Below are 19,212 nucleotides of genomic sequence, written 5' to 3'. Positions count from 1 at the left end.
ATTACTTAATTAATTTTATTTATTTTCCAGGAGGAAAAGATTTAGAGTTGACATTCAGGCCTAAACCATTATTAGTTAGCCGATCAACGCAAACAGCAGTAATCGATTCAAGTAATAATAATTGTCCATCTACGGAAAATTCTGCTGTCATTAGTGTAAAAATTTCCCAACCTGTAACAAATAGTATCGTAGGCAATGGGCCAATAACATCCGACGTCCAATTGTAGCATTAAGTAAGTTTTTATTTGTAAATATTGTTAATTAGGTACAAAAATAATCTCTTCCTTTCGTTTCTAATAATAATCGTCAAATCATCGTTTAAAAAAAAAAATCTGTTTTAAATATTTGCTTGTAAATAACTGTTTTGTTGGTATTTAAATTGTAATTGCTCTTTACATATACAATATATAAATATAAATGAAAAGATAATAATTCTGTCTATACCAATTTGTATATAATGTATTTTTATATAATTGAAAAGAAAAAAAAATGAGGCAGAGTTTAAAACAATAAAAACAAAGAGAAAGATTTATTTAAAAATTAATTTTTTGGCCTATAGATATTATTTTTTAAATTAGTTATTAATAGAACTATTAAATTGATTTATTAAACATTATTTCAAATTGAGCATCGTTTATGAGCCCAGCAATGTTCAGTTTGATAATGCATTTATCTTTTGTAAAGATATATTTGATGTAAATAATAAATGAAGTAGTATTATTTTAGGCAAACTTATGCATACAGATAGATGAATATAAATATATAAAAACAAAGTAATTGAAAATATATACATACAAATAAAATTAAATATTCTATATAATATATACATATAACAGAGATAAAATTATATTTATATATCAAACAAAAATAATAAAGAACTGTCGATTTTTTTTATATTCCCTTTAGAGGAGTGTATAAAAATATTTTTAAATTAATATGTTAAGAATAAATATATGCTCATTGTCTGTGGTATGATGTAAATAATTTTATAAAAAGAAGGATTTAAAAAAAAAAATTATAAAAAATAATAAGTAAATAAGTCGTTATATCATTAATGATGTTTAAGGGTGTTTCCAATTGCGTTGAAGATTGGACTAGGAAGAATTCCTTGCATCACACGAAGGTTTTTTGTAACCTAAGTTTTGTAACTATACTAACTTATTTATTGGGTAACTATGACTAAATAACTCATGAGATTCAAAATGCCTGTTTAAAATATTTGCCATCATTTCTTTCCCATCATTAAACGTGATTTATTCATTAATAATCATTATCATAAACTAATAATAATTTTTCATTCATCTGTATTTTTCATAACCTGGAAAAGAAAGTGTATAATTGTGAAGCTTTATTCCCTTGAAAGTTATTGTTATTGGTACTTGCTGGAAAAGGAGCCGGTAGCTTTTGGCTCATTTGGTTCATTTGACAAATGAAAAAATCAAGACCCACCTCTATCCGACCAGAATGTTCAATTCTAAGCCTTACTCAGATTGTAGAACCTGAACGTAATTTTCTCTCATCTCAAAACTATTGGCCCTAAGATAAATTGGAGTTTCCAGAATGGACGATAGAAGTGTCTTAACGTTAGCATATCTCAAATTCTTCTTTTTTTTGGACCTCGAGAAATGAATAATAACAACTTTCGAGTGATGAATTATTATTCAATATTTTGCAATTAATTGATTATCAGTTACCACACGTACGTACTTACCTAGTTTTTTAGAAAAAATGGGGTATATAAATTAATTACACAGGCAATTCTTAAATCTTGTTTGAAGTTTAGTAGCATAAAATAAGTAAATATTAAACATTTCAAAACAGAACAAAATAAAGGTGTTTCGATAATGCTGTAAAAAGCAAAAAACACGCACAGTAACCTGAAGAGAAGTGCTTGCTAAATAAATGTCACTATGCACCAAGAAAATGTCTGCCATCAGATCTACCTGGAGATGTTCCCACAAATTTTTTAAAGATTTTCATTCAACTTTGTAATAAATTTTTCCGTATTCTCCGTTATCGTTTTTCTTTGTTTAGTTTCAAGGAATTCAACCAAGTCCTACTCGTATATTCAATTTTAGAAAGGCCCTGTATATTTAAAGGTACAGTTATTTGAAACCATATTAAACAAGTAGATGAGTTATTAAAACACAAAAAATGTAAATATATTGTTTAAATAATGTATATGATAAATAATTACAGAAATTATGTACAAAAAAAAAAATTATCACAAATACGCTTAGTGATTGTTGTGATGAGGCCGATCTCCTTTTTGAATATTTGTATAAATAATAAATTTGAACTGTGTTACTTGATATTTCTTATATTTTAGATTATACGTCAATTAATTTCTTGTTTGATAGTTAATTTTTTTTTTTTTTTTAATACTTTTGATAAATCTTGTCTTTCTTTATTTTTCTAAAATACTGCCTGTTTTATTTTGTTTTTTAACAAGTTGTAAATCAATGTAATTTATCAATAGACGTTTTTAATTGATGAAACCGTTATTTATTTACATTTTTGTTTTGTTTAAATTCAAACCCAACTTCCAGATGAACACCTATGGTGCATTTTTCCAGAATAAATTCAAACGAAAATTGTTCTCATGACGAGTGCTGTAAAATCAGCCAAAGCACTCTAGACTCAACCATTTTGTAATCGCAATTTAATTTTGCAATTCACAAACACCTTCTAATTTTATTCGAGATTGTATCGACCACGTTCCTTTAGTAGGTAACAGATTTACGTGTTGTTGATTGGTCTATCGTTTTTGATAAAATTTGAACCCTATTATTTTATTTTATTTACTTATTTTAGCATGAATTTCCTTGTGGTCGGTTTCTAACACTGTACATTTATGCCAAACGCATATTATACTCATTAGTTCGACCAATATTGGATGATAGGTTTCATTAAAAAAGAAAAATTGCATAATCTTCATTACTTTTTCATGAATTTCGTTATTTTGATTAAATATTGGACATATTTAAAATATAATAAATGAAAAACGCTATATTGAATAATCTAAAAGATAGCTTGAGACGCTTTGTTCTAGAAAGGATTGTGAAGTCTTCCTGTGGTAATGGTAAGACAAAATTAATAGTAAAACTTAAATTTTCGGTATCAAGCTGAGTGAGGTTTTTAGTGAGTTATATATTGACATCCGATAAAAGTGCATTGAAGTACGAAGTCACCTTTGAGCCAGTCTATTACCACCTTCAAGGTATTTTCATATTAGCATAAAGTAACTGCAGAAGATTGAAGTCTTACTGTTGATTGATGGATACAATGGATTAGCATGGCTGAGGAACAGCGTTAGATTTGTAGACAACCTTTTACTCCACATCTTCAACTTCTTATAAAAATCGTTAGTTTTTATTGATTTATTTATGGAAATTTTAGTTACATTACTTGTAAATAGTGAAATATTAGTATTAAGAATTTTCCTCGCTTGTATACCAATATTAATGTCTTATAATCATTAAAATAGTTTCATAAGATTGGTTGATTCTATTATACATACCTTGTGAAAAAGAGTGGAATTTATAAATATATTATTTTGGTATTTGCTCTATTTAAATCAAAGGATAAATCAGAAATTATATTTAAATTAAAGAAACTGGGCAACCTTATTAGAAATTCTATACATTCTGTTCTTACTTTAAAATTAGGAATGGAAAAAAAGTAAAAGTATTGTCATGCAGTGCTATCTAGCGACAATAGCTTAAACTAGAAAGATCTAATTACATAGAAATAGTTTTAGTAATCACCGCTAGGTAGCATGAACATGTACTTTGACACTATTAAAATAAACCTTAAATAACCTAACTAAACAACTGTCCTCTAGTGATGGGCAGAACGAGTCCGTCTTTGGACTCGTTGGATTTGAATCAGTTCCAGGGTTGGAATCGATTCCAACAACTCGTTCACCGATTCCGGTCTCTGTACTTACCCTATGCATTAGTAACATTGTCACGCAATTTATTGAAAAATATCATTAAATGTTAGCTTTCCCAGTTAATAACAAAACTATATTTCTTTAACACACATTGAGTACTATCCCTAATTTCCAATTGCACTGATAAATATAAAATTAACAACGTAACACAAAAATTAACATAAAAATAGACTAGTCAATTATAAAAATTAAAGCAATGCTGTTTAGTCATTATCTAGCTTGACCACTGGAAGACTGGAGTTAATGTGCTTCAAGAGGATCCAAGATAGAGAAACGGAAATGGGTAGGAAATTATTCCCATAAAAAAAAATCTAACCCTTCAAGCAAAATGATAATTACTCATAAATAAAGAAATATTTATTTACTAGGACTTGTATATCAAGCTTTAAAAATATTATCTCATTATCTTACGAAAAGAAAAAGCTGTGTGCTTAATCTTTAACATAGCGCTGGACACTCTTATTCTTATCTTCATTGGGTAAGTTTAACCGTGTACATGACCGTGAGACAGTCGAAAGTAACACTGAGCCAAAATTTAGTATTACCTAATTGGTTTACTTACTGCAGTATCCCTCCCACTCTATCACCAATTTCACAAACATTCATCGATTGGAAATAATTTTTAGTTAAATATTCGTTTTATTTGAATACAAAAAACATTATAACGCTTTCTTAAGATGATTTTAATTTTTAAAATTTGTTTTTGTCCATTACTCTTATAAAATACGAAGAATTTCAAATAAAATATAATATACAAACACAATGATCTAGTGTGCAGGTGGAGTCAGTCCTCGTTACCATAGCAATGGAACCGTTAAACAACTCCGGTTCCAGCTCCAGCAATTTCTATTGGCTAGATTCAGTGAACGAAAAAATGGAACGAGTCCGGTTTCAAAAGGATTTAAATCACTCCGGATTCGACTCCACCAACTCCAGTGGATTTAACCAATGAAAATGCTAGAGCTGGGCCGGAGTCGTTTAACGGTTCCGTTGTCATGGTAACTACGACTGACTCCACCTGCACACTAGATCATTCTGTGTTTGTATATATTATATTTTATTTGAAATTCTTCGTATTTTATAAGAGTAATGGACAAAAACAAATTTTAAAAATTCAAATCATCTTAAGAAAGCGTTATAATGTTTTTTGTATTCCAATGAAACGAATATTTAACTAAAAAATATTTTTAATCGATGAATGTTTGTGAAATAGGTGTTAGAGTGGGAGGGATACTACACTAAGTAAACCAGTTAGGTAATACTAAATTTTGGCCCAGTTTTACTTTGACCGTCTAGCTGACATGTACACGTTCAAACTTACGCCAATGAAGATGAGAGTAAGTGTCCAGCGCTAAGTTTAAGATTAAGCACACAGCTTTTTCTTTTTGTAAAACAATAAGATAATATTTTAAAAGCTTGATATTCAATTCTTAGTAAATAAATATTATGAGTAATTATAATTTTGAAGGGTTAGAATTTTTATGGAATAATTTCCTACCCATTTCCGTTTCTCTACCTTGAATACTCTTGAAGTAAGTTAACTCCAGTCTTCTAGTGGTCAAGCTAGATAATGACAAAACTGCATTGCTTTAATTTATATTTGACTAGCCTATTTTTGTGTTAATTTTTGTATTACGTTGTTAATTTTATATTTATCAGAGCAATTGGAAATTAGGGATAGTACTCAATGTGTGTTAAAGAAATATAGTTTTGTTATTAACTGGGAAAGCTAACATTTAATGATATAATAATATAATAAATTGCGTGACATTTGTTCTTATGTTTAATCGTTCCAAACCTTCTGCTGCCTCATTTTCATTTTTATTTGCCTAAATTTTTTGGGGCGGGGCGGAATCACTTTTTTTAAAAATAGGGATTTGAATCAACTCGTTCCACCATCGGACTCGTTCCAATGGAACGAGTCCGCTCAAATAGCCCATCACTACTGTCCTCTACGGTTGGGAGTTGAAGAGGTTATTCGGTATTGTCCAAATTTTCTCTTTATCATGTAGCAACAGTAATAATTTACCTTATTCATTAAATGTTCTTTACCTACGTTAATAAACATCTTATATCGTCAGTATTTTAAAAAGAAGTTTTCCTCTAAAAAAATTTCCATGTTTAAAATTCACTGTTCACCTCATAATTTGATGTTTTTTTTATTTATGATTAATAGTTTTCTAGTTTTTGCTGCTGTAACTAAGTCAGTGAGAACTTTACATACCTTAAAAAGCTGATTGTATTGTCTACTTGCATTAAGCGATAACTTCCTAGGAAATTAAAAAACTTGTTTTTGCATCATTACTGCGTTAAGGACTACTTACAGATAAGCTAATAGCTATTTGTGTATACTTTTATTTTTAATTACGATTTGATGTGATTAGAAGTGTTCATGAAATTGACATGTTTCTAAGACAGTTAATATTAGGTGCATTTTAAGTGTACGCATGTAATTTTAAAAAGTTGATTTTAGTCTTATTTTGTTTCATAAAAATGTTTCAACGGTTATAAGAAGGTAGTTTTAGTTCGTAACTTGTAACAATTTGGTCGTCTTTATTACAGTAAAAGTAAATAGCTAATTACGCTTATGTATTTGGGAATCATGAACTTCCACGTAAATATACACATTTCACTCATTTGAAGGGGAGAGGAATCTCCATGAAATTTAAATTAATAATATAAAGTTTAATAACGTCTTAGAATCTTATGGACCTTGCATTTTGCAAGGTTCGCACCAGTAGTTTTAAATTCTAACTTATTTAAAATTAATTTTTTTTAAATATTTGTAAATTATAATTAAAACAGTTTATATAATTTGTATTTTTGTTCTCAGCGTTCTTACAACATTCTGATGGTAATTCTGTACGAGTTTATTTCAAAAAAATGGCTGGGTTGATGACATTTTATCCAGTGTAACACATTTTAACTCCTACAGCAACAGTAAGTACATGTTTTCTGCCTACAGCATGTTGTTTCTCAGTTAAGAATTATGTCGTATCATCTAAAGATAAATAATAAAGTATACAGTAATAGATTAGATACCTAGTAAGTGCAAAGATTTGCCTAAATTCAAATTATCCAAAAAGTACATGAACTTAGATTTACGTTTTTTTTTAAAAAAAAGTGCATTTGCTTACACTTTTAATGACTCTCTATCATCTTAGGGCTTTTTAGTGATCAAATTGGTTTACTGAAGTGCATTATTAAGTCATAAACATTAGTGTTGTACAGATAGCACATTCAGAATATTTAATTATATAATTTAGTTGGTGTTTTTACTTCTTCAAAACTGAACTTTTTGCAACAATTAAGTCAAGTATGTCAAATAGGCAGATGTGGGGCGTGTTGTATTCCGCTGTTATAATAATAAATCTTTATTTATAATTACATAAATTTGACAAAAATTACTTGTTGGTATAATGAATGTATATAAAGTCACTGTGTTGGTTTTACATTACAGTTGTACCGTTACAGAGTAGATAAATGAACTGATATACTTATATTCAAAATAAATAAAAATAAAAACCAAAATAAACCAACTTATGGTGATAATAAACTAAATTTATATACACTTTAACAAAAAGATAAAAGAAAAAAGATAAGTTCTTTTAAAGCATATATATCTTAGATCACCAAACGCTGGACATTCAATCAAAAAGTGCAAATCTTCCACAACCTCCATATTACACATTGGACTCACATCTAATTCATGGTCTAAGGACATATTACTGGTCAGGTAATGATCATCATCCAAATTAAATTCAAACACCCACTAATATTCAATATTAATTACATCATCAACGAACTTGTTTTTGAACCGTGTCTCTAAACATATTCGAATATTCTGGAATATACCATCCCACACAGAAACATTACTAAGTGTCAGAACAGTTTCCTTATTTAGACTGTTCATTACTCTTTTAATATGGTTAAATCCGCTATTATAATCCATTTAATTATTTTGAAGGATCCTTCTATACTTCCAACAAGTACGACCTTATTTACGAGTAAAAAGTTTTAATTTTCTGAAAGAAGGTTTTAATTTGATTGAAATTCTGTTATATTCTCTAATCAAAGAACTATATCTATTCTGTATCAATATTAGAATATTAGTAGCATGTTTGTTGTTGTATTCTCAATCAGAGTAATCTTTTTGATAAATAATAAGTATGTTTTTTGAAAATATATTTCCTTTTCTTTGAAAGAAAGGGTTGGATTCTTTAAAAAATGATTTAAAATTTCATATCAATGCTTTAGTTTTATAGCAATCACATTTATTTTTTTTTTCTAGGTTCTTAATTCAAGCTAAACTCATGTTTCAAGATTAACTGTATGTTTTTACAGATTTATTGTTAAAAAGCGTTCAATTAACAAAAATAAAAAGCAAAACCTGAAAAAAGGTTAGAAATAAGCTGCGTGAGTGGAAGGAATATTTCTGTTTTTATAGAATATATATTTCATATTTCTATAGAATTCACATAGAATAACTTTATTTTATAATAAACTGCTGTATGTTCACGCAGGTGATGGCAAATCACATAATTGATGGCATTTTGAAAGAAATGAGATCCCAGGTTCAAATAATTTCAAGGAATATTAATCTTCAGGATTCTAGGTGGTATATTATTGTTAAAATACATTAATTTAATCTATAATTGCTATATTGATCAACCAGAAAAGTAAATATTGAATGTGTATGTTGAGTATTGATTAGTTATTGAGCTATCTTGGTGAACTAAACATTACATCTAGGGTCTAAACTGCCCTTAAGTATAATATAACTGGTTAAAAACCTGCGCATCACATAAACCAAACCTAAATTTTATTTTGTGATTAATATTAACCAATAGAAAGAAATTGATTGAGTGCACTTACGGGAAAAAGGAAGATTGGGTAAAGGCTGGTTTAAGTTATTTATAAAACGGCTCACAGGTCTACACTTAACTATTATTATTAAATATTATGTAAAATTCAATTACAATGAGTAAATGATCAGTAAATGCGAGCTAAATTTTCAATATGAAAGATATTGACGTAACTAGGTTTTCCACTTTAGGGCTTACATAAGAAACAATTTCAACTCAAGATTAATATCTTACACTAACGTAGAATTACAGGCAATGAAGATTTTGCAAAAATATTAACCTTAAAGAGAAAATTATCGCGTAGGTTCGTGGAAATTCGCCACTTACAAGGTAGGCAATAGGTTAAGTAGTTTTTACGGATTTTCTTAAAAACAGCTTCAAAGATTTTTTTCAAACGTTGTATACTTTTTATTTAAGCCGCATTACATAAATTTTACTTAAAAACCATTCTCTGAAATCTTATTTTGAGACCACTTCTGGAGTAGAACTTCAGCCATAGGTCAAAATCGTAAAATAGCATTTAAATAAAATTTTAAGTTTTATCACTAATTTATTATTAAACTTTACCTATTATTTAATTAAAATCCCAAATTTGAAGAAAATCTATCGAGCAGATTTTCAAGAATTAGCCAAAGAAGGTCAGGAGTATTGGTGCTCATTTTTGCCTTAAAAAACTATTTCTAATAGAAAATAAATTTTTAACTAATTAATTCAACTTGATAATTTAATATTCTTTCATTTTTTAAAAGAAAAAAATTAGTATTATTAATTTTTAACTGGAACTACTTTTTGTATTCTTCCGCAAAACCATGTGCTTAGGTGTGACGTCATAAAGTAGTCCCAAATTGCAATTTAAAAAAAGACTTTAAAACAATTAATAATGTGGGAAAATCATTTTTTTATCTAAATTAACTTGTTATTGGTCCATTTTAAACAGAATTATGCTTAAATTTGATTTTATAAAAAATCAAAGTTCAAATATGGCGACGAACGGATTTTTGCAGTCAGTTGCCATTGGGCTCCCGACCAGTGAACATCTATGCTGTTCATGTAAGTAAGATTTTATTATTATTTTTATTAAATTCAATCAAATTTTTATTAAAATTAATAGAAAATTAAATTAGTGATACAACTATATTAAATTTACGGAATTTTAGATATTTTTTCCTAAAAAATTAAATAAAATTGAATTAGCACGTGGTCGACCAATGAATCTTGCATGTCTGAGCAAGCAGTAATTCTTATTTCTTTAATTATTTTGCTATTCCACTTTAGTAATTTTTAAATTTTAACTTGAAATTAATTTTATATTATTACTTTAATTTTTTTTTTTTTTTTCAAATAATTTTGGTACTAAAACTAACAATAGTCGGAATTGAGAAGCAAGTCACCCGGATCAGGCGATTGTCTTTACCTACCTTGAACTGAATACGCAGTGGTTAAGTAAATTAAAAAAAAAAAAACTAGTAAGTAATATTTATTATTTTATTCAATAAGAACTGCAAATTAAAAATTTTTAAAACAAATTCAAAAAGTTTAAAATTAAAGGAATTAATGAAAACAGTTGAATTGCAGTAAAAGAACATAGTATGTTCATTTAAATGTAATTTTTTTTTAAAAAAAATGTTCAACTAAACTTACAATTCTTAAAGTTTTCAAAAAATAATAATAAAAAAAAAACTATTACTTTCCTACAGTCGTAAAAAGAAAATGTAAATAATATCTAGATTTTAAGTTTGTTCATTGCATTAATAAGAAAAGATATCCCTGTACCTTATTGTTATTCCGATAATCGGAAGATAATTTTTGGGGAGCGAAATCTGATCTCTACCTCCTCGAGGTGCTCCCTGGGCAACTACTCCCGAGAGTAGGCTAACAGAGACAGTACAAGTTTCAAAGCTTAAATGTAGTTTCAATTAAACATTTTTCCAAATTTAATTAAACTTTATAAATACAAAGATGTATTAGATTACAGTTTTCAATATACTTTTATTGTATTAGATATAGTTTTGAGAATTAGTTATAAAAGTAACTATACTTTTAAGAATTAGTTATAGAAGTAACTATACTTTTAAGAATTAGTTATAGAAGTAGGTATAGTTATAAGAACTAGTTATAGAAGTAGGTATAGTTTTAAGAACTAGTTATAGAAGTAACTATAGTTTTAAGAATTAGTTATAGAAGTAGGTATAGTTTTAAGAATTAGTTATAGAAGTAGGTGTAGTTTTAAGAATTAGTTATAGAAGTAGGTATAGTTTTAAGAATTAGTTATAGAAGTAGGTATAGTTTTAAGAATTAGTCACAGAAGTAGGTATAGTTTTAAGAATTAGTTATAAAAGTATAGATTTAAGAATTAGTTATAGAAGTAGGTGTAGTTTTAAGAATTAGTTATAGAAGTAGGTATAGTTTTAAGAATTAGTTATAGAAGTAGGTATAGTTTTAAGAATTAGTTATAGAAGTAGGTATAGTTTTAAGAATTAGTCACAGAAGTAGGTATAGTTTTAAGAATTAGTTATAAAAGTATAGATTTAAGAATTAGTTATAGAAGTAGGTGTAGTTTTAAGAATTAGTTATAGAAGTAGGTATAGTTTTAAGAATTAGTTATAGAAGTAGGTATAGTTTTAAGAACTAGTTATAGAAGTAGGTATAGTTTTAAGAATTAGTTATAGATGTAGGTATAGTTTTAAGAATTAGTTATAGAAGTAAATATACTTTTAAGAGTTAGTTATAGAAGTAGGTATAGTTTTAAGAATTAGTTATAGAAGTAGGTATAGTTTTAAGAATTAGTTATAGAAGTAGGTATAGTTTTAAGAATTAGTTATAGAAGTAAATATACTTTTAAGAGTTAGTTATAGAAGTAGGTATAGTTTTAAGAATTAGTCATAGAAGTAGGTATAGTTTTAAGAATTAGTCATAGAAGTAGGTATAGTTTTAAGAATTAGTTATAGAAGTAGGTATAGTTTTAAGAATTAGTCACAGAAGTAGGTATAGTTTTAAGAATTAGTTATAAAAGTATAGATTTAAGAATTAGTTATAGAAGTAGGTGTAGTTTTAAGAATTAGTTATAGAAGTAGGTATAGTTTTAAGAATTAGTTATAGAAGTAGGTATAGTTTTAAGAATTAGTTATAGAAGTAGGTATAGTTTTAAGAATTAGTCATAGAAGTAGGTATAGTTTTAAGAATTAGTCATAGAAGTAGGTATAGTTTTAAGAATTAGTTATAGAAGTAGGTATAGTTTTAAGAATTAGTTATAGAAGTAGGTATAGTTTTAAGAATTAGTTATAGAAGTAGGTATAGTTTTAAGAATTAGTTATAGAAGTAGGTATAGTTTTAAGAATTAGTTATAGATGTAGGTATAGTTTTAAGAATTAGTTATAGAAGTAAATATACTTTTAAGAGTTAGTTATAGAAGTAGGTATAGTTTTAAGAATTAGTTATAGAAGTAGGTATAGTTTTAAGAATTAGTTATAGAAGTAGGTATAGTTTTAAGAATTAGTTATAGAAGTAAATATACTTTTAAGAGTTAGTTATAGAAGTAGGTATAGTTTTAAGAATTAGTCATAGAAATAGGTATAGTTTTAAGAATTAGTCATAGAAGTAGGTATAGTTTTAAGAATTAGTTATAGAAGTAGGTATAGTTTTAAGAATTAGTTATAGAAGTAGGTATAGTTTTAAGAATTAGTTATAGAAGTAAATATACTTTTAAGAGTTAGTTATAGAAGTAGGTATAGTTTTAAGAATTAGTTGTAGAAGTAGGTATTAAAACTGTCCGGTAGGACAGTTGTATAAGGGTTGATCATCAAAAACTGCACGAAAAAGTGTAACGTTGAAAAGCACCCAACTTTGACAATTTTTTTCTCTTTTTCTATAAAAGATAAAATTCCCAAATTTTCTTTAAATTATAGGGCAAGTCCTCCTTTATAACTGTAATTTTTTTGTCAAGACCCAGATTTAATATATTAAGAGAAAAAAGTTACTGAAAATGAGCAAAAACGGCATTTTCAAAAATTGGTCTTGTTCTTGTTGTTGTTCTTCTTGTTGTTACCTTTTTTGTAAACAACGTAGCGCCTAAACGCGTGAACCGATTTTCATGAATAAGGTGTCATTCGTTTCGGAATTTTATGTAGATGTGCCTTTTGGGGGTCTCGACGCTGTACATCAAATGGGGGAGGAGTTAGCCCCATATATGTGAGGCCCCTTCTCAAAATTATTATTACTAATAACTCTGAAAATGTTAACCCGATTTTAATAAAATTTGGCAGGATGAAAGGTTTAGGGCACTCCTACGTAACATTTAAACGACGTTCTGCTCTTACCCTTATTAGGGGGAAGTATGGTAATCGTTTCAAATTATCGAAACGTGAACCGATTTTCATGAATAAAGTGTCATTCGAATCGAAATTTTGTACAGATTTGCACTTTAAAAGTCTCGTCGCTATGACTCATAAGGAGGGGAGTTTGCCCCACCCAAGTAAGGCCTTTTCTAATACTATTATTACCAATATTTCTATTACGCTTAGTTCGATTTGGATAAAATTTACCACGAAGAAGTGGTTAAAGCTCCTCTACGTGGCTGTGAAGTGCCACCATGCTCTTACACCTACTAAGAGGAAGTACTGCAATCGTTAAAATTATCAATGAGTGAACCTATTTACATCAATGAATTCGATTCAAAATATTTGCCTTTAAGGGAGAAGTACTGTAATCGCAGTTTATTTTTCTTACTCCTCTTAAAAGGAAGTACTGAAATCGCTTTTTAATTTTGCTATTTACGTACAAATACCTTCCTATTTTATTCAAAACGCTTTCTCTAAAAAATTGTTATTGAGGATGGTTTGGGGGACCGCAACTATAATCATTCTTTAAAAAGATCGCTCCAGTGGTAGTTACGGTTCGGACTTAACACCTTTTTAGGTTATAATGGTAGAATTTATTATTCCAAATTTTAATAAAATCTGTAAAGCAGATATGTAACTTTGCAAAACAGACAAAAAGGAAAATCTATCCAAAAAGTCCAAAAATCTTCTTAACAAAAACTTACAGTTTAAAATGTTAAGTATAAGGGTTGATTAAACGCCAAAAGGTACACAAATCAGCAAGTACCCAACATTTCATTAATACTTCATTAATATTTAAGTAATTTTACTGCATTAAATTTCATTAATATTTTTTTGAATTTATTAGAGGTCACAGACCCTTATGCTGGCCAGTTCATTCATAATTTTTTTTTTTATTGATTTAAATCGCGTCAACATCTGAGGTTATTGGCGCCCGGAGTTTTTTTCAGTGCACTGCCGGCCTCCAGACAGTGTTCTCTCGTTACAGACAACACTGTCCATCACCGGCCAGTGAGCTGTAAGAAGCTCTTAGGAAGAGAAAATCTAAGGGACAGCAGCTGGATTCGAACCCGGAACCTCCACGTGGGAATCCAATACGCTAACCGCATAGCTAATCCCTTCCCTTAGTTCATTCATAATATTTTATTTTTTGTTATAATTATGATAAAATGTATATTATGTCTTCGTAATTAAATAGGTACTTTATTATAGCTTTATTCCAAATTATTCTTCTGATTTATCTTTATTAGGCCCTTTATTCTGAGTAGTCACATATACATGCATGTTAAAATAGAAAAAGACAAAGTTAGAGTCGGCTACTGTTTAAATTTGAATCACGGATTTAAAACAATATTTCAGTCTAGAATTCTTCTTACCGAAGTATTTGTGAGTACAAATAACGCATAGGTAATATCCAGTAAATTATTCAACAATAATTATTCATTTCTCAATTGTAATTTAATGTAGTCCCTCTAATTTTACTTATAGTAGGTAAAATACTGGTATAATTAGCTGTCATAAAAATATGCATATCTTATATTCCAAATATATAACACTGCGGTAAGAATACCTAGATTGAGAATTGAAGAAAACTATATTATTTGCGATAAAGCCAGATTAATTATTACCTATTATTAAAAACGCTTGACTAAATAAAGTAACAATTGCTTTAATCGAATTACGAACTTAAACCGAAGATTTTTATTTAAAAATAAAAATAAATAAATAAAATAAACAAAATCATTGATGAATGTTGGTGCAAGCATTTTTGAAAAAAGTTTTTGAATTTTTTAACCTCATATTTTTTTTATAAAGTTTTTTTTTTTAACCTGTGATTAATAGTTTGTTGATTAGATATTACAGTCAATCTAAGAAATAGTGTTCTATTTGAACAAATATTTTGTAGACGAAAATGGCCAGCATAAGGGTCTGTGACCTCTAATAAATTCAAAAAAATATTAATGAAATTTAATGCAGTAAAATTACTTAAATATTAATGAAGTATTAATGAAATGTTGGGTACTTGCTGATTTGTGTACCTTTTGGCGTTTAATCAACCCTTATACTTAACATTTTAAACTGTAAGTTTTTGTTAAGAAGATAGTTTTAAGAATTAGTTATAGAAGTAGGTATAGTTTTAAGAATTAGTCATAGAAGTAGGTATAGTTTTAAGAATTAGTCATAGAAGTAGGTATAGTTTTAAGAGTTAGTTATAGAAGTAGGTATAGTTTTAAGAATTAGTTATAGAAGTAGGTATAGTTTTAAGAATTAGTTATAGAAGTAGGCATAGTTTTAAGAACTAATAGAAGTAGGTATAGTTTTAAGAATTAGTTGTAGAAGTAGGCATAGTTTTAAGAATTAGTTATAGATGTATAGTTTTAAGAATTAGTTATAGAAGTAGGTATAGTATTAAGAATTAGTCGTAGAAGTAGGTATAGTTTTAAGAATTAGTTATAGAAGTAGGTATAGTTTTAAGAATTAGTTATAGTAGTAGGTATAGCTTTAAGAATTAGTTATAGAAGTAGGTACCTGTATATAACTAGCTTTTACCTTAACTTCGCATAAAAGATAAGTGAATTTGATGCTAATTTCCAGACAGGCAATTTTACTCTTTTATTCCTCTGAAACTATCTGCACCTTACGCATCTTTGCACGTTAATAAAAAAATAATTGCTAGCTTAAATGTGAGATTTAATTCTTCTAGGTTTCACTACTAATACGATGTATTTTAACAGTGTGGTACCATACTATTAATATCCGGGCTAATATAAAATTAAACGGTGCGTGTTCTGATGATATTTGTATTAGCGGGTCTTCTAGGGAACGATAAAATCGGATATCCGGGTATTTAGATAATCCGTGAACATCAAAAAACATTCGGTATTAAATATCCACCCTCCGAGTTACTATTTTATTTTAAAGAGTTTAAAAGTTTATTCGGCGTGAAGCGTGTTCGGGAAGTAATACGGTGTCGCAAACGGAACTAAATCGGTTACCGCTGTATTTCGATAGTATGTGATCTCTAGAACAATTAAAAAAGTCATATGTCGCCTAACAATTAATTGACTTTATTAATATGCCAAGCAGAACTGGGCGCAGAGCACATGTATGAGTTCTAATTTAGTGAAATTGCTTGTCTTGCTTCGAATTCGGTTACATAACCTACACATTCTGACAGATTGTTGCTAAACACACTGATTTGATGAGACTATCTAATATTTAGAAGCTCATGTACTTCTTTTTTTTTGTGTGTGTTTACTTTGACCTTGATCTGCGAAATCTAAGTATATGACCCACATCTTTGAAATATTAATAAAAGTTGGGCAAGTGTGCCCCTACCATATAAGAAGAAACCATATCTTAGGAATTTCAATGGATGGCTAAAGTATCTAGTTTGTAAGTTAGATTAAGCTTAGTTGTAAGTTGGGCAAGTGTGCCCCTGCCATATAAGAAGTAACCGTATCTTACGAATTTCAATGGTCGGCTAAAGTATCTAGTTTGTAAGTTAGGTTAAGCTTAGTTGTAAGTTGGGCAAGTGTGCCCCTACCATATAAGAAAAACCATATCTTAGGAATTTCAACGGATGGCTAAAGTATCTAGTTTGTAAGTTAGGTTAAGCTTAGTTGTAAGTTGGACAAGTGTGCCCCTACCATATAAGAAGAAACCATATCTTAGGAATTTCAATGGATGGCTAAAATATCTAGTTTGTAAGTTAGGTTAAGCTTAGTTGTAAGCTGGGCAAGTGTGCCCCTGCCATATAAGAAGAAACCATATCTTAGGAATTTCAATGGATGGCTAAATTATCTAGTTTGTAAGTTAGGTTAAGCTTAGTTGTAAGTTTGGCAAGTGTGCCCCTGCCATATAAGAAGAAACCATATCTTAGGAATTTCAATGGATGGCTAAAATATCTAGTTTGTAAGTAAGGTTAAGTTTAGTTGTAAGTTGGGCAAGTGTGCCCCTGCCATATAAGAAGAAACCATATCTTAGGAATTTCAATGGATGGCTAAAATATCTAGTTTGTAAGTTAGGTTAAGTTTAGTTGTAAGCTGGGCAAGTGTGCCCCTACCATATAAGAAGAAACCATATCTTAGGAATTTCAATGGATGGCTAAAGTATCTAGTTTGTAAGTTAGATTAAGCTTAGTTGTAAGTTGGGCAAGTGTGATTGTGCCATATAAGAAGTAACCATATCTTAGGAATTTCAATGGTCGGCTAAAGTATCTAGTTTGTAAGTTAGGTTAAGCTTAGTTGTAAGTTGGGCAAGTGTGCCCCTACCATATAAGAAAAAACCATATCTTAGGAATTTCAACGGATGGCTAAAGTATCTAGTTTGTAAGTTAGGTTAAGCTTAGTTGTAAGTTGGGCAAGTGTGCCCCTACCATATAAGAAGAAACCATATCTTAGGAATTTCAATGGATGGCTAAAATATCTAGTTTGTAAGTTAGGTTAAGCTTAGTTGTAAGTTGGGCAAGTGTGCCCCTGCCATATAAGAAGAAACCATATCTTAGGAATTTCAATGGATGGCTAAAATATCTAGTTTGTAAGTAAGGTTAAGTTTAGTTGTAAGTTGGGCAAGTGTGCCCCTGCCATATAAGAAGAAACCATATCTTAGGAATTTCAATGGATGGCTAAAATATCTAGTTTGTAAGTTAGGTTAAGCTTAGTTGTAAGTTGGGCAAGTGTGCCCCTGCCATATAAGAAGAAACCATATCTTAGGAATTTCAATGGATGGCTAAAATATCTAGTTTGTAAGTAAGGTTAAGTTTAGTTGTAAGTTGGGCAAGTGTGCCCTTGCCATATAAGAAGAAACCATATCTTAGGAATTTCAATGGATGGCTAAAATATCTAGTTTGTAAGTTAGGTTAAGTTTAGTTGTAAGCTGGGCAAGTGTGCCCCTACCATATAAGAAGAAACCATATCTTAGGAATTTCAATGGATGGCTAAAGTATCTAGTTTGTAAGTTAGATTAAGCTTAGTTGTAAGTTGGGCAAGTGTGATTGTGCCATATAAGAAGTAACCATATCTTAGGAATTTCAATGGTCGGCTAAAGTATCTAGTTTGTAAGTTAGGTTAAGCTTAGTTGTAAGTTGGGCAAGTGTGCCCCTACCATATAAGAAAAAACCATATCTTAGGAATTTCAACGGATGGCTAAAGTATCTAGTTTGTAAGTTAGGTTAAGCTTAGTTGTAAGTTGGGCAAGTGTGCCCCTACCATATAAGAAGAAACCATATCTTAGGAATTTCAATGGATGGCTAAAATATCTAGTTTGTAAGTTAGGTTAAGCTTAGTTGTAAGTTGGGCAAGTGTGCCCCTGCCATATAAGAAGAAACCATATCTTAGGAATTTCAATGGATGGCTAAAATATCTAGTTTGTAAGTTAGGTTAAGCTTAGTTGTAAGCTGGGCAAGTGTGCCCCTGCCATATAATAAGAAACCATATCTTAGGAATTTCAATGGATGGCTAAATTATCTAGTTTGTAAGTTAGGTTAAGCTTAGTTGTAAGTTGGGCAAGTGTGATTGTGCCATATAAGAAGTAACCATATCTTAGGAATTTCAATGGATGGCTAAAATATCTAGTTTGTAAGTTATGTTAAGCTTAGTTGTAAGTTGGGCAAGTGTGCCCCTACCATATAAGAAAAAACCATATCTTAGGAATTTCAACGGATGGCTAAAGTATCTAGTTTGTAAGTTAGGTTAAGCTTAGTTGTAAGTTGGGCAAGTGTGCCCCAACCATATAAGAAGAAACCATATCTTAGGAATTTCAATGGATGGCTAAAATATCTAGTTTGTAAGTTAGGTTAAGCTTAGTTGTAAGTTGGGCAAGTGTGCCCCTGCCATATAAGAAGTAACCATATCTTGGGAATTTCAATGGATGGCTAAAATATCTAGTTTGTAAGTAAGGTTAAGTTTAGTTGTAAGTTGGGCAAGTGTGCCCCTGCCATATAAGAAGAAACCATATCTTGGGAATTTCAATGGATGGCTAAAATATCTAGTTTGTAAGTTAGGTTAAGCTTAGTTGTAAGCTGGGCAAGTGTGCCCCTGCCATATAAGAAGAA

At 29.3% G+C, this 19,212-nt stretch overlaps 1 protein-coding gene and 1 long non-coding RNA gene across 2 annotated transcripts in view; both read left to right on the top strand.

The window, feature by feature from the left end:
• The window catches only part of LOC141447018 (metabotropic glutamate receptor 2-like), a 531,413-nt gene extending 528,904 nt beyond the window's left edge, over positions 1-2,509 (top strand). The window contains exon 16 of the mRNA XM_074114157.1: positions 31-2,509. Within this exon, the coding sequence (XP_073970258.1) occupies positions 31-227 (197 nt within the window). The 3' untranslated portion in view covers positions 228-2,509. The remainder of the gene's footprint in view (positions 1-30) is intronic.
• A 4,250-nt stretch (positions 2,510-6,759) lies between these two features.
• Positions 6,760-10,622, top strand: LOC141447014 (uncharacterized). The gene is made up of 5 exons (XR_012454070.1): positions 6,760-6,895; positions 8,247-8,355; positions 8,479-8,570; positions 9,758-9,870; positions 10,190-10,622. It is a non-coding gene; the product is annotated as an uncharacterized lncRNA (long non-coding RNA).
• Positions 10,623-19,212: the final 8,590 nt, after the last annotated feature.

Source organism: Rhodnius prolixus, unplaced genomic scaffold, assembly GCF_049639745.1.
Source record: "Rhodnius prolixus isolate KJV_2025 unplaced genomic scaffold, Rpr scaffold_7, whole genome shotgun sequence".
In the NCBI taxonomy this organism is placed as follows: domain Eukaryota; kingdom Metazoa; phylum Arthropoda; class Insecta; order Hemiptera; family Reduviidae; genus Rhodnius; species Rhodnius prolixus.
Note: the sequence above shows the minus strand (reverse complement) of the source record. Positions and strands in the feature narration are given on the sequence as shown.